This window comes from Chrysemys picta, chromosome 13, assembly GCF_011386835.1.
Source record: "Chrysemys picta bellii isolate R12L10 chromosome 13, ASM1138683v2, whole genome shotgun sequence".
In the NCBI taxonomy this organism is placed as follows: domain Eukaryota; kingdom Metazoa; phylum Chordata; order Testudines; family Emydidae; genus Chrysemys; species Chrysemys picta.
The window spans coordinates 42,900,636-42,916,878 of record NC_088803.1 but is presented as its reverse complement, the minus strand read 5'-3'; the positions used below and the strand labels follow the sequence as shown (position 1 = coordinate 42,916,878).

At 44.4% G+C, this 16,243-nt stretch overlaps 1 protein-coding gene across 2 annotated transcripts in view; it reads right to left on the bottom strand.

The window, feature by feature from the left end:
• Positions 1 to 15,646, bottom strand: part of RTF2 (replication termination factor 2) — a 56,023-nt gene extending 40,377 nt beyond the window's left edge. For both annotated transcript variants that reach the window (XM_005284209.4, XM_042858375.2), the window contains exons 1-5: positions 15,491 to 15,646; positions 13,410 to 13,504; positions 13,228 to 13,321; positions 10,016 to 10,155; positions 7,249 to 7,327 (exon numbers count right to left, since the gene is read on the bottom strand). In XM_005284209.4, the coding sequence (XP_005284266.1) occupies positions 7,249 to 7,327; positions 10,016 to 10,155; positions 13,228 to 13,321; positions 13,410 to 13,504; positions 15,491 to 15,559 (477 nt within the window). In that variant the 5' untranslated portion in view covers positions 15,560 to 15,646. The remainder of the gene's footprint in view (positions 1 to 7,248; positions 7,328 to 10,015; positions 10,156 to 13,227; positions 13,322 to 13,409; positions 13,505 to 15,490) is intronic.
• Between the last annotated feature and the right edge of the window lie 597 nt (positions 15,647 to 16,243).

Sequence of the window (16,243 nt, the reverse complement as noted above, 5' to 3'; positions counted from 1 at the left end):
CACTATCAAGGAAGACTCATAGGTGGTGACCCCACGTGCCATCATTACTCCCATGATTTCTACTTGTGTGAATGGATCAAATTCTTAAGAGGTAAGTGAGAGAGGTGGTATCCCCGTGTTCAGCAGAAGGTTTATGAAAAGAATTATGCTTCAGAAAATTCCTGCAGAGCATGACTTTGCTGTCTACTTAGTAGAGGATAGGCAGGCTTTCTTTGCCTTCTTCATGGCAGTAGCATAGGTTTGCATTAATTCTGGGTCTCTAGGTCCGTCTGTATCAGACGGTTTCTCTCACGACCAAAACTAGTTTTCTTCCTATTTTTCCTGTTGCAGTTTATCCATGAACATGGTAACCGGTTTATGTGGTGGAGTGGGAAAGGGTGCTTTGGTGGAAGAGTGTCTACCAGCAATATTCCAGAGTGGCTATAGTGCTCCACTAATTCTTATATGCCTTAGCCTCTTGGTTGAGGAGAGTCTTCTATAAGTACATTTGGGAATTTAGCGTGGTGCAGAAATTTGGGGGGCTGACTCATGATTTCCCCTTGTCTGTATAATGGATACAGTTTTTATTTTAGATTGGAGGAGTAAGTCGATGGCATGGAAGAAATAACTTGTTTCTCTTTCCTGTGTATGCATCCTATCTGATGAACTAGCCCAGGACATGACTGGCTGGCATGCTCTCGGAGATTACCTATATGAAACCTAAGGTGCAGAGTTCAGACAAAAAATATTGGGCTATTATATAAGCCATAGTCTACGTCAATGTTTCCCCAAGACAATGAGTCTTCTGAATTTCATCACTGTCAGAAAGCATCTCTCTAAGTTCCTTTGGGAAGCACTTGGTGTTTAGCTGTTTGCTAATTACTAGGTATCCAGATTAGTCTGTGGGCTCACAATTTAAGTGGACATACAAAATAGATTTTTTTTTTAAATGAACTTTTACACAGTTGAGATTAGTCAGGAATAGAGTGACAACCCAAACTCCAGATTTATGCTCTATGGGTATGTATTTGTGCTGCCTATTGTGTCCTCTTGGGTGATGCAAACTAAGAGGTCTCAGGATTGTCAGCTAGGTTTTTAGGGTAAAGTGCAGGTTAAGACATTCATCTGTAATAAAATAGTGGACACAGAAATACTTATTGACCAACAATGGACTTATTTTAACCTAAAGTAAAATAACCAATTTTTGATGAGTTGTCAAACAAGCAGGTGACTAAAACAAAAATGTTTCAACTATTCAGCACAACAGAGTATATGATATCTGAGACAGTTTATCAACTTTAGTCATAATATCTACGTTTAACTATCCCCTTCCTCTCCTCCTTAAAAAATACAAAGTTGTCCACCGATTGAATCAATTAGATATTGGATATGAAGAAAGGGAGCATAATCAAACACATGGCCTATGGGTTATGCTGTAAAAAGCTTACATTTCTCCTACACACACAAAAAATCCATTTAACTTTGCAATCAGTGTACTCATAAGAGCCATGCTAGAGCTGATCATTATTGCATCAGAAGTTGCTTCTTCTGAGAACATGTTCTCACTTATCTTTAAGATACAGGTTAGCAAAACAGAATGTCTTTAAATACACCAGCTAGCACAACAGAAGCTGTCGCCATTGCCACTATTTAGAATGTAGCTTCCAAGACGTCTCTGTGGGAATTGGAAAAATCCAGAGCTCAATATTGTGGAAGGCCTTGTGTTCCCAGAGACAGCCTATACCAGATATTAACAAACAGTATTCCTAATACTCAATCACTGATCATAGAACATACTATATATAGAAAATGACAGCTTTTTTAGTTCATATTTTCACATTCACTTCAGTTTTTACGATAGAAAATGACAGCTTTTTTACTTCTTATTCTCACGTTCACTTCAGTTTTTAAATCCACTACTGCACAAAGAAAAAGAGTGCACCAGGGGAATACAGCTAATTATTGCTTTCAATATAAACAAACCATTAACTACCAGAAAGCATAGAAACCAGCTCCCTAAGGGCCCTATTTACTAAACTTCTACTCACTTTCTGTGCATGAGGCAACTGGATCAGGGCTTTCTCTTCTGAACATTCAACTCTACTCTAAGTTCTTCAGTCTTAACCACATATCAAAGGAAGTGCAGACCAAAATATAGGGCGTGGTCTACACTTAAAGATTTTACTGTGTCAGTTAGGGGTGGGATTTTTGTTTTTAAACCAACAAAGCTATGTCTGTAAAAGTCCTACTGTACATACAGTTCCACCAGTATAGTTAATGTAGGTTTCCCGAACTAGCATAAACTACACTGGTAAAATCACTTTTATACTGATATCAGTGCATCCACACTAGAGCATTTTGCTGGTATAGCTATACTAGTAAAACTATACCAGCCAAGCTCTCCTAGTGTAGACAAGGCCTGTAGTAAGAGGAGGCCCTGAGAGATAAACCTTGGTATCAGAGGCCTGGTATGAGGCCTAAGGCCTGAACTAAAGTAATGGTCAAGACTTTGCGAACATAAAGCAAAGTTAAGCTGTGAGCCAGAGGCAGGCCCTGCTCACAGAAGCTGGCAAGGAAAGGGCTGATGCTGCAAAAAGAGACATACCTAAAAGGTACTGGACACCAGATATCAGAACATACACTATACTGGAACATTCCACAGATAACATGGAACAGGCTGATCCATCCCAATGACAGGGGCAAAAGGGTAAAATGATGGATAGAGTTGTTTTGATCGAACCAACATGTACAAGGTGAGAGGCGGCACCTTACTACGTAGAGGGGTTGTACCTTGCTGCGTAGAGGGGTTGCACCTCAATACGTCAGGAGTGATGTATAACTTGTTTGTACCTGTGTATAAGAATGTATCCCTGGGGCGGTATCTTTGTCCAGCCGAGGGGGCAGTGGAAAGTCCCGCCACTGACTAAGCTGAGTCCATTGCCGAGCGGCACTTTCTCGTAGTATGCCCTGACTTAGGCTAAGAAACCTACAGGGAACTACAATTGTGTCAGGGTCGCAATAAACCTGGCCGAGGTGCCTTCGTACCTTACTAGACTCTGTGGCTATTGGGGGTTCTCGTCAGGTTTGCTGTGTCAGCTAATCTGCAGAGCTGGGACCGCACACAGAGGGAACACACACACGCAGCCGAGTGATATTAACACAGGAGAAAGCAGAGCACCACACCGGTAGCATCTGACAACAAGGCCTAGAATGAGTCCACTGAAAACTTGTGTTAAGAATCAGAGTCCCCAGATGTACTTAAGTCAACCGTATATATCCATATTTTTAAGAGTTAAACTACTATACAGGTTCCCTTAGAAGGTGGCAGAGTCAGATTTTTACCCATTTGTTTCTGGATGTCAATATATCATTAGTCTGGTGATACAAGCACAATAGCGCTCCAGAATCCCCACAACCTGCCTCGCGCAGCTGCTTGGAGGCATGCTGAGATCTTGGATTGCATCACTATCTGGGGAGAAGCACTCTTTCAGGAAGCTGTTGTGGTTAGCCACAGAAATAAAGCTGGTGTGAAAAGCAGATGTTCACGAGGGGCAGGAGCAGGATGTCAACTAGTGCTGGAAAAAGCTCAAGCAGCTCAGAAGAAAAGACACTGAAACAAGAGATGAAATGAGACCATCTAGTAGGGGACATGTGATCTGTCCATTTTTGGAAGAACTAGACAGGATTCTACAAAAATATAGTACTAGCCATTCCAGGCAGTATTTGGAACCTGGTGCTGGCTCTCTCCCCATACTGAGGATGACTGGCTAGACCCACGGGAAAATGAGCAGGAGGATGCTGGAGAGGAGCTGTCCCTTTTTTGTGACGCAGGACCCTGACGGCGGCCAGCTGGAAAGCCAGTCCCAGTTCTACTCTGTTACAATGGACCCAGTTCCTGCCCTGCATTGTCTGAGGCCGAATACCAGGCTGGAACTGAAGGGACAGATCCCCTAGAACTTTGGCATCTAAATACCTATCTTTACAATCTATTTTTTATTGTTATTGTTGATGGATGTGAGCTAGGAGCCCCCACCTCCCTCCCATCCTGCCCTTGTGCTGCTTCAAAATGGTGCCCCCAGCATGGTGCAGTGGAAGTTTGTACCCCACCCATCCTCTGTCCTCCTAAGGAAAAAGGACAGGATTGGGAGACAGGATTCTAGCCCCAGCTCTGCCAAACTAACTCTAAAATAGTTTTGAATCAGTTAAAATTGAACCAGCAGAGTAGTTTAAGACTTGATGTACACCTACTACAATCACAATTATACTGAAAGCAGTATTGAAATGTTAGCAGCAGTTATTTGTGAATACACTTTTATACAAGCATTCAAGGAGCATGAGCCTGTACTGGGACCACCAAAATTCTCCACTATATTCAGACCTTGTATGACTTTTGGACAAATCAGTGAACATCCCTGCACCTGAGCTTCAACATCTGCAGAACCAAGCCAATGTCATGTAACCACCATGCTTTACTAATTAAAGACAAATGCAGCAGCTGAATCTTCATTCCAGTGGTCCACGGACCATGAGTCCTATTCTCTTAAATACTCCAGGAGAAATACCACTAAAACAAATGTGTGGGTCTATCTGCTAGATCTAGTATACATGAACTTTGTATACCTATGGTGCAGAATGAATATTAATTTTAATCAAGAAAAGCTTGCATATGTGATGTTTCAGCTTTTTCTAGCAGCTAGTGCAATTCATAGATTCCAATGCCAGCAGGGACCACTGTGATCATCCATTTTGACCTCCTGTATAACACAGGCCATAGACCTTCCCCAAAATAATAGCTAGAGCATTTCTTTTAGAAAAACATCCAATCTTAATTTTAAAATTGTCAGTGAAAATCCACCACAACCCTTGGTAAGTTGCTCCAATGGTTAATTACTCTCACCATTAAATATTTACACCTTATTTCCCGTCTGAATTTGTTTAGCTTCAATTTCCAGCCACTAGATTGTGGTTTATCTTTTTCTGTTAGAATTGACAAGCCTATTATTAAATACTTGTTTTCCATGTAGGTGCATATAAACTGTCACCCCTTAACATTCTCTTTGTTAAGCTAAATAGATTGAGCTCCCTGAGTCTATCACAAAAAGTTATGTTTTCTAATCCTTTAATCATTCTCATGGCTCTTCTCTGAACCCTCTCCAATAACTCAACATCTTTCTTGAATTGTGGGTACCAGAACTGGATACAATATTCCAGCAGCAGTCACACCAGTGCCTAATAACAAGGTAAAATAACCTCTCTACTCCTGCTCGAGGTTCCCAGTTTTTGCATTAGCCCTTTGTCCACAGCATCGCACTTGGAGCAATGAACAACAACAAACAAAATTATCAATGGAATACCCTAAAATAAAGAAAATATTCTTTTTTGAGCACACCAATGTCTTCAAGAACAAGTCAAATAACAGAAGCAAAAATAGAGTAAATAACTCTCTTGTGCATTCATATCATTGCTTCTAGAAAAACATTAAGTGAAGAAAGGAAATCCATCTGCACCTTGAATTTCATCAAGAATTCACATCAGTGTTTAAGTATTTATGTACCAACACACAAGACTGTTTTACAATGTTAAAATCATACGCAGTAACGCAATATATATAGTGTTAATTTTTCATCTGGTGAGATTGCTGTACTAGTTTTCCAAGCAGAATAATTCAAAGTAACTTGTCTTTTACTGTAAGTATTGAGATTATTTAACTATTTAAAAATCTGGGAAAAAGTTATCTGACGTTTTAATGTTATAAATGGGTCAAAAGATTTTTTTAAAAATAAAACAAATGGCAAGTATTCAGCAAATATAAAAAAACACCTTTTCTTGAACTGAAATTAAAAGAGTACAGTGTCTGGGGAAAACAATAAAATGAACAAAACATTTGATTTTGGAGAATAGCTGTTATAAAACCAAACTAACTTTTAGAATAAGGGTTTTAAGATGTGCATTTCCCAAGACAATCACAAAGGAACTATTGCAATCAATTCTGTTAAAAGGATATCAATAGGGTGACCAGATCACCAAAGACAAATATCGGGACGCGGGGGGGGGGGGGGGCTGGCGGGGGGCGGGGCCAAAAAAAAAAAAAAAAAAAACCTTCCTCCGCAAGTGCTGGAGGGAGGCCCGGGAGACTCAGGGGAAGCGCGGGGCCGGGGTGAGTAAGAGTCCGGCCTGGTCCCGAGCAGGCAGGACTCAGTCGGGTGGTAAGGAGAGGAGGGGGGCGGCCCGCGGGGCCAGGCGGCAGCTGTTGTTGTCCCCCCGGGCAGCGGGACTCGGGAGCAGCCGCTGCTGCAGCTCCCACTGCCGCGGGGGAGGAAGCGGCCATGGCGCTTGGCGGCTGCGGCGCCCCCGAACCCCCCGAGCCGGGGCCTGCTGCGGGGACCCAGCAGCGCGCACGCTGCGCCCAGCCCCTGGCCAGCGTCTGGGCTGCTGCCCAGCTAGTGCTATCGCGCAGCGGCCCCGGAGTGGGGGCAGCAGGCCCCAGCCCCCCCGTCCCGCAGGGGAACGAACGGGGCTGGGCTGCCGATGCCTCTGCCCCGGGGCCACCGCGCGATAGCACCAGCTGGGCAGCCCAGACGTGCCTAGCCAGGGGCTGGGCCCAGCGTACGCGCTGCTGCAGGCCCCGGCTCGGGGGGTTCGGGGGCGCCAGAGCCGCCGAGCGCCATGGCCGCTTCCTCCCCCGTCGCCTGGCCCCGCGGGTCGCCCCCCTCCTCTCCCAACCACCCGAGTCCTGCCTGCACTGGGCCAGGCCGGACTGTTACTCACCCCGGCCCCGCGCTGCCTCTGAGTCTCCCGGGCCTCCCTCCAGCACTTGCGGAGGGAGGGGGAATGGTGAGCCCGGGGAAGAGGCGGGGATTCGGGGAGGGAGCCAATCGGGGGAGGAGGGGGCGGAGTCGGGGCAGGGGGGGGGGGGCGCGAGCACTTCCGGGCTCAAGGCTCGGGGCATTTCCTTGTTTGTCCGGTTGTCCCGACCGCATGTCGGTCGGGACGCGGGACAAACAAGGAAATATCGGGACGGTCCCGATAAAATCGGGACGTCTGGTCACCCTAGATATCAAATATTATTTTCAAGTTACTAGAAAAGTGAAATCTTTGAGTTTTGCAGATGCAACCTCAATTTGTATGTGCATCTGTTCAAATTTTTGTGTGAAGAGGCATTTGCGTCTGGCATACAGTGTCTGTATATTTATGTGTACACCCAAACTATGGCCACATTTACTCCTCTGTGTTTTTAAAGCAAAAACAAGATTTAAAGATTAAACTTACCCGATGACAAACTTCTGTTTTAATTTCTTTAAGAGCACGTTCAGAGAACACACAGCCACAATTCCGCAAAAAACAAAACCTTGGGAAAAAAAATAAAACCAGAGTAATTTGATTCTAACATTTTAGAAAATTTAGTTTACCAGTAACAGACATTTTATTTCATACATGTGTAATAAATAAATTAAACCAACACTGCAGATGGCAGCAAGTAATTTACCTGTTAGCTTTTTGTACACCTCCTTGTGGCTAATCAAGAGAAACACAAGTATGACATAGCTAATTTGTATTAATGATAGTGAGGCTCATTATAATTACTAACTAAACAAACAATAAAAATCAAGCATTCTGAATTACGCAATGTACTTTGTTAATTTATTCTGACTAGTCTAATTTAGTTTATTTTTATACTATTTCAGTGAATACTAACAAGTTTACTACAATCTCTCAAAAATTAATGAATTCTTACAAGACCTCACTATACTTTGCTACTGATCCATGTAGGTTCCCCAGATCCTCTGAAGTATCTAAGCACTAATCAAACTTTCGTATTTGTATGATGAGCACTCTGATGAGTGAGGGACATTCTCCACCCTGACTTTTCCTGTTGTGGCTGCTGCAAAGATCATATTCCTAGCCCATCACTTTCCCAGCCCGTGTTGCCCCTTCCTTTGCACACCTCCACTGGCTCCACTTTCTCTATCACATCAAACATAAGCTGCTTGTATTCATTTTCAAGACCCTTCACAGTCTATCCCCATTTTATCGTTTCTCATTCACTAATGAGCCATCAATCAGCCCTCCAGCCTCCATTGCCTACTTGTTAAATTTTCAAAGAAATTTCCTCATATATTTTCCATAGGCTTCCCCTCACACTTGTGAGGTGCCCCCTGCAAACATGCACTAAGCTACCTCATTATCCATCTTCAAAACCTCTCTCAAAAGCATTTAGGAAAAATGTGGACAAACTGGAAAGAGTCCACAGGAGAGCAACAAAAATGATAAAAGGTTCAGAAAACCTGACTTATGAGAAAAGGTTAAAAAAATCTGGGCATGTTTAGTCTTGAGTAAAGACAACTGAGGGGGGAGCTGATAACAGTCTTCCAATATTTTAAGGGCTGTATACAGAAAGAATTGTGATTAATAGTCCTCCATGAAGGCATGACAAGAAATAACAGGCTTAATCTGCAGCAAGGGAGCTCTAGGTTAGATATTAGGAAAAACTTTTGAACTATAAGGGTAGTTAAGCTCTAGAGCAGGAAGCTTTTAAAAACAATTGGACAAACACCTGTCAGGGATGGTCTATGTTTACTTGGTCCTGCCACAGTGCAGGGGGCTGGACTTGACTTTTCAAAGTCCCTTCCAGCCCGACATTTCTATGATTCTAAGATTCTATGTGTCTGTCAGGGAGGGTTTAGGTATACTTAATCCTGCCTCAGCACAGGGGGCTGCACTAGATGACCTCTTGATGTCCATTCCAGCCCTACAGTTCTATGATACATACAACAAAAAGTTGGTAATGGTTAGGCTGCTGAGACCACAGTCTATCATGCTGACCAATATGCTCTCACTGTTTCCCTGTACTCCCCAATCTGCATCGCTTTATTGTCTCTTGATTTATAGATTGTAAGATCCTTAGGGCAGGGATTGTCTTTTTTTGTTGTTGTTCTTGTATGACTGTACAGCGCCTAACACAATGAGGCCCTGGTCCATTAGTAAGGCTCGAAGGCACTACAGTAACACCAATAGTAAATAAATAATAATGTTGGCGCTAGTCATAGTAATTCTCAAAGCATTTGATTTGAAAATTAATTTGAGAAGTGGATTAAACATAATGGCCATTTTTAAAAATATGAACCAAAGTAAAATGCAGAGTCTTAGAGCGGTTTAGCTAATTTTATGATTCCTACCATAATTCAGTTTTCCAGTGTTCAATATAAAATTTTTTGAAGTTAAGACAAAGATAATTCTTACTTTTATACAATCCAAAATAACCATGTTACTGTGCATAAATAAATAACATAACAAATTTTCTGCTAACTACTAAATGAGCAGTATTGCCAATGGGAGCTATATTCTTAACATATTTGAGATATTCAGAAAGGGAAAGAGAAAAAGGTGCGAGACGGATCTGTTAATGATTCTGTATAAGGTTTATATGCTTTGGGAAAGAGCTTCCTTTCCAACAACCCGATATGGCAAAAAAAAAAAAAGCTTCAAAGTACCATTAAGTAAGAGTCATCCCCTCCTCCATCCTGAAACATTTGCTGACATTAAAAAGAAAGCATTCATGAACCGATAAATGAGCAATTAGACATTCACCTGCCTGACTGTTAGTTACTGAATATAGTACAATTTAAAATGGATTCTTGGAATGAATAGGCATTAAAGAAGAACATTTTTCTTGCCTGGGGTAATTATTTTGAGAGGCGGAATATTAGGTCATTCATCATCACAAAGAAAATGGGTGAGGAGATCTTGAACATAATTTGGTAGACTTCCACTCTAATTTCACAGATCTGCCACTATTACATTCCTCCAAAATAATGTGTCACAACAGGAGAACTCCCTGGGGCTCACCCCGCACCACTGAAGTTAATAGGAGTTTTGCAGTAGACTTTCAGAGGGAGAGGGATTAGAGCCCCCTAATGGAGTTATGACAATTTACAGCTGCTCAGGATCTGCCCTCCCAATATTTTAACAGTTTCTACAATATTAATTTACACAGTTCTAAGTAAAGTCTAGTTAAAGTTACATGTACGATACTAACCGATGCCTTCCATTCATTTCCAAGCCCACCACAGGGCAAATAAAGCGTGCACACTGGATGTCGTCATATTTATCACCTTTTGTGTTCCCTTTATCACCTTTCCAAGCTGGATTATCTGCAAGGTTCAGCTCTGTTACATTCTGAAAGAGACAAAGGTAAGTTTTTAAGTTGTGTTCTAATGATGCTTGAGACATGTTGAAGTGGTGATGTTCCTGAAGATACATTTTCCTTTATGGCTTTGTAGTGGGGCAGTTGCCCCACTTTGGCAGAGGGAGGTGAAAGCAGGCTGGAGGGAGCCTGTGCAGAACCCAGCCAATCAGAGAAGGGCAGAAAGGCAGCCAATCAGGGCCAGGCTGGGCCCTACATAAAGGCTGCAAAGCAGAGGCAGCAGTCCCTTCCTGACAAGCAAGGGAGAAGGACTGGCTCCCTGTAGACAGAGCACCTAGGCGAGAGCAGTGCTGGGCAGGCTCAGGGGAGCAGAGAGAGAGCTCCGGCCTGTTACACGCCAGGCGGCGGCCCCTGACGAAAAGGGCCAAGAAGGTATAAGGACCAAGGGGACGTGGCCCAGAGTACACAAGGAAAAGAGGGGATTGAAGGAGGGCAGTGGGAGGCTACCGCTAGAGGGTTCTGTAGTGGGAAGGCCTGGGTCCTCCCCTCCCCTCTTCCTTACCATGAAGGAGCATGGCCAAAGGACAGTGCCTGAGGCAAGGGATTAGACTTTGGGGCGGCAGGTGCAGACTGAGGACTGCTGATACCCCCGGAAGGGGGGAAAACAGAGCAGGGGCACAGCCAAAGGGCTGTATCCAGAAGAGGATGCCGCAAGCCAGAGAGCAATGCGGGTCCCAGACAGCACAGCAGGCAATGGGTGGGACACAACCTGCAGGGGGCGCTCCACGGCTAGGACAGAGCTAATTCCTGGAGCGACCAGCAGGAGGTGCCGCGGTGGTGAGCACAACCTATTACAGGCTTATTATATGAAGAAATGATGAAATTCAACAAAGACAAGTGCAAAGTACTACCGTTAGAAAGGAAAAATCAACTGCACAACTACAAAATAGAGAATAATTGGCGAGGGTGTAGTACTGCTGAAAAGGATCTGGGGTTATAGTGGAGCACAAATTGAATGAATCAACAATGTGATGCAGTTGCATAAAAGACTAATATTCTGAGGTATATAAACAGGTGTGTCATCTATAAAACACAGGAGGTAATTGTCCCAGCTACTCAGCACTGGTGAGGCCTCAACTGAAGTACTGTGTCCAATTCTGGGCACCATACTTTAGGAAAGATATGGACAAACCGAAGAGAGTCCAGAGGAGAGCAACAAAAATGCAAAGGTTAGGAAAATCTGATATGAGGAAAGGTTAAAAAAAACTGGGCATGTTTAGTCTTGAGAAAAGATAACTGAGGGGGGGACCTGATAACAGTTTTTCAATGTGTTATGGCTGTATATAAAGAGAACTGTGATCAGTAGTTCTCCATGCCCACTAAAGGTGGGGCAAGAAATAATGGGCTTAATCTGTAGCAAGGGAGATTTAATTAGATATTAGGAAAATCTTTCTAACTATAATGGTAGTTAAATCCTGGAATAGGCTTCCCGGGTAGGTTGCGGAATACCCATCATTGGAAATTGTTAAGAACAGTTTGGACAAACACCTGTCAGGGATGGTCCAGGTTCGCCTGGTTTTGCCTCAGCACAGGGGCCTGGACTTGCTGACTTCACAAGGTCCCTTACAGCCCTTCATTTCTATGATTCTATTTTATGTTAGAGCCTTCAATGACATTTATAATGACAATGACATTTTAGTGTCACAGACACTGTAAAGTTTTTATAAGTTCAGCCATATAGCAGCTCTGAAATTTTACACCTGCAAAATGTTTGTGACATATCTGGCATGGGAGACTCAGGATTCTATTCCTCACTGGAAGTGTTCTAACACATGTTCTAACAGTGTCCTAATTCTGCAATACAGTATAAAGATTTAAAAATAAATATTTACAAAGTGGCCATATTGGCTCAATATCAACTAGCCTCTTTCCCAGTTTAGCCTCACTGTGCCTCTCTTTACCCACTGTTTAAAAGGTGATAATACCACCTGTGTTACAGAGGTGGTATGGGCTTGGCTATTAAATAGTGACATGCAAGGTATCATGAGTAAGGCTACGTTTCAGTCACAAGTATTTTTAGTAAAAGTCACAGACAGGTCACGGGGAGTAAACAAAAATTCACGGCCCGTGACCTGTCCATGACTTTTACTAAAAATATCCATGACTACAACTTGGGGGTCTGCCTGGAGGCCCGCGGGTGCTGGGGGAGGGCGGCCCAGATGGTGTGGGCAGGGGGGGAGGGCAGCGGCATGCAGCCCGGGATCCCGCTGGTGTTGGGGGGGGGGAGGGAAGAGAGAGAGGGAGAAATTTTGGCGGGGCCGGCTGGCTCCCTACCTGGCTCTGCGTCTCTCCCCACCGCAGCAGCAGAGTTTGGGTGTGGGGGGGAGAAGGGGGCTGGTGAGGTGGGCTCTGGACGGCGCTTGCTTGGGGGGCTCCCCGGAAGCAGCGACATCCCCCTTGCTCAGCTCTTAGGCGGAGGCATGGCCAGGCAGCTCTGTGACAATCCCACAGCCTTAATCATGAGCTATTCACAGAGCAAAGGGTGATCCAAATGCAGCTCTAAAGTCTATGAGGTGACATGGGTAACTCTCATGTTTAATGAAGAAGTGCAGCTTATGAAGACAACACGGTACAGCATGCAATACTCCACTTCAGGACAGGACGAATGCCTGTTTGGATCAAGATGGAGTACAGCAACTGGGTGAAGTAGTTTCCACAGGTTGCATCCTCATAGTATAGAAGAAAGTGACTGAAATCTGCTCTATTTTATACAGACTGGGTACAGACTTTGGCTGCCTAGCAATTTGAGATTGTCACCATTAGTTAAAAGTATGTGTTCCCCTCCCATACAATATATCATAAAAAGACAGATAGCCTGCAGTATAGCAGAAGTGTCTCCGATATTGTAAGCCAACACAATTGCTACCAAAGTATCAGACTGCCTAAAAATGAGATGCTAAATTTACATGCTATATAAGAATTTACAAAATTATTTGCTAAACTTTCCATTTTGAACTGGAAAGAGTGCCAGAACAGTATTTGAAAAATTAAGATATTAATTGGCTGCCTTTTAGAATCAGATTTAAACTTTGGCATCCGCTTACCTTAATGCTCCTGATATATGATGCAGCCTGCACAAGGGATTTATCAGACGACTTATCCAGTAAAAATTCAATGATAGCATCTTTGTTATACAGCCTACAACATAAAATTTGTAGTCAGAATTCTGTGACTTATTCAAAAATTAGTATTTTTATCAAGAAAGCTAAAGAATAAACAATCATACCTGCCCAGCTCACAGGCTACAATTGGTCTCCTTAGCTCTTCTTGACTCAGTGTGCAGTAGTACCACTGTGCCACTAATTCTGCATTTTTGTCAACCTGAAGGAGGAAAAAACACTGGTTTATCATTCATTTCAGATGGATTTTTCCCACTGGCAGATTTATCATTCAAACCTTTACATTTGAAACCAGCACCCACACCCTACAAAATGACAACCAACTACCCTCTGGGCTCAAATTCACCTGATAAAATGCTTTTTCAAAACTTTTAGTGAAGATTCTGCATATTCGCTAGGTTAGACCTTGATTTAGTGTTATGGGAAACAAGTGTTTTGCCTATGTCTGACTTGGAGCCCAATCCTGCTAACCTTTACTCATGCAAGTAGTCCCACTTTTTTCAATAGGACTCCTGTCAGACAAATGTCTAACTGCATGTGTTACCACTGCATTAGATTATAAACTCAACTAGGAAGGTGGGGGGGGGGGAAGAGTGACAGCAGAGGGAGTGTCTTCTAGTACTATGGTTTTCAACCTGTGGTCTGCGGCCTGTTGGAAGTCTGAAGACTATGTCTAAGGGGTCTGCAAAAAGTTGTCATTATCATAGAACAGCAGTTTTAACCTTGGGTCCACAGACTGTCTAAGACTTCCAAAGGGGTCCGTGCCTCCATTTGGAATTTTTGAGGGGTCTGAAAATGGAAAAAAAAGTTGAAAACCACCGTTCTAGTGGTTCCCAACCTTTTTGTTGGAGCCCATTCCTTGGGATGGATTGAAAAAGGATAATGTTGTTCCTTATATTTTGTCTATTATCATCTGTTCTCTATTCCTCTGTCTTTCCCCACCTCCTCTCTTTTCCCTCACTCATCTGTTACAAGTTTTTCTGCTCACTTGTCTCTTTCCACCTGTTCCTCTTCTCCCCTAAGGCTGTGGCTGCCCGTCGGTATGACCCAATGCTAAGGCAAGTGAAACGAGAGCAGAAAAGCAAAGTTTGGGCTGGTAGGCTGTTGCCTGAGCCTACAACCTGTAAATGTGAACTACTACTTCAGCTAACCACATTGTGGGCCACAAGAGAAATAGGAAGAGACTACGGATGGATTTAAAACAGCTGCTTGGTGCTTTATACATTGCAAAATGTTTGCCATGTTTGTGTACACTCCTGGGGATGGCCATGAGGTCCTGCAGCTTTTTCCATTCACACTGATTCTCTCCTCTGATCTGCCCCTCAAGGCAAGAGCAGATAAAGTCATTGAGAACATTGTACATGTTTGATACATTAAAAAAAATAGAAGAGATCTAACTAGCTGTCAGAATGCCTTTAGTGCCATAGTGTAATACAGACATTGCCATACTGAATCAGATCATTGATCCATCTTGTCCATTATTCTGTCTCCAGGAGTAGCCAATACTGGATGTCTTCAGAGGAATAACTGCCCATAGGGGAAGTTTCTTCCTAACTCCATGCAGCTAGTGGGTTGGCTTATCCCCAGAAACACGGGGGCTTACATCCGATTGGACAAAAAGTGCATAATGTAACCATAGCTAGCATCCAAGAATGTACCCATAGAAACACACAACCCCTTTTGAATCTTCCTGAACTGCTGGCTATCACTACCATGTAGCAGTGAACAGCAGGTGAGTGCCATGCTGTGCAATAAGTGGCGCACTCTGCCCGTATAACTGGCATGAAGTTTAACTTCATTCCCATAACAAGCCGTCACAAAAAGCTGCCGCGCTCGGTCAGTGTCAGATAAAGAACAACCTCCACCTGGAAAAACACGCTGCAGCCTCACATTTCCCCCCGGGGGTCTGCAGGGGGAGAAAGAGATTCCAGTGGGGTTTGCAATCGCCAGCTCCGAGACTCAGGGCTATTTCTCCAAGAGTCACTAACAGGCTTACAGCGGGGATCTCCCGCTGTTTTACTGGGGGAGTCCCCTGGCTTCCTGTTCAAACCACGACTGCAGGCCCAGCTCCCCCACAGTGACCAGGCTTTCCACACTCCCGGGGGGGGGCTGCAATCCCCGCCCCCCCCGTTCCCCCGCGGACCGGGCCAGCCGCCCCCAGCCATGGCTCCCTGGAGCACACTCCTACCTTCTCGACCTTACGAGGCCCTTTCACTAATTCGTGTCTCTTGGGGATGGTTCCCCCGTCGCAACCCATCGTTCCCTTCCAATCTGCACTTCCGCGTCGTCCCCTCTCCCACAACAAACGTACTTCCGGTAGGATGAAGAGTGCTTCCGGCGCACGAGGATGACGCACCAGGGACTCGGGTTGCTAAGGTCCCCTAGCAACCAGTCACCCGAGGGGCGGGGGAAGGGGAGGAGGTTGAGGCTGTGGCCTTGAGCTCAGTGTCCGTCCCAGTATGGATTGAGTGGCTGGTGGGAGGGCCCATCCTGCTCCCACACTAGGGCCCTGGGAAATACGCACTGTATCACAGAGCCCAACAGGGCCCCCACATGTAGGGTGACTGAACAGCAAGTGTGAAAAATCAGGACGGGGGTGGGGGAGGTAATAGGAACCTATATAGGAAAAAGACAAAAAAATCAGGACTGTCCCTATAAAATCAGGACATCTGGTCACGCTACCCACATGTCACCCCAAACCTGCACGCACAGGTACAGGGAGTTGGGCCCTGGCACACAGGAATGGCACTGACACACAGCCACATGGGGATTGGCTTTGGCACATGGGGATGGACACTGATATACAGGGGCATGGGGATAGGCACTGACACACAGGGATGGGTACTAACATACAGATACATGGGGATGGGCACTAGGGTTGCCAACCCTCCAGAATTGTCCGGGAGTCTCCAGGAATTAAAGATTAATCTTTAATTACAGA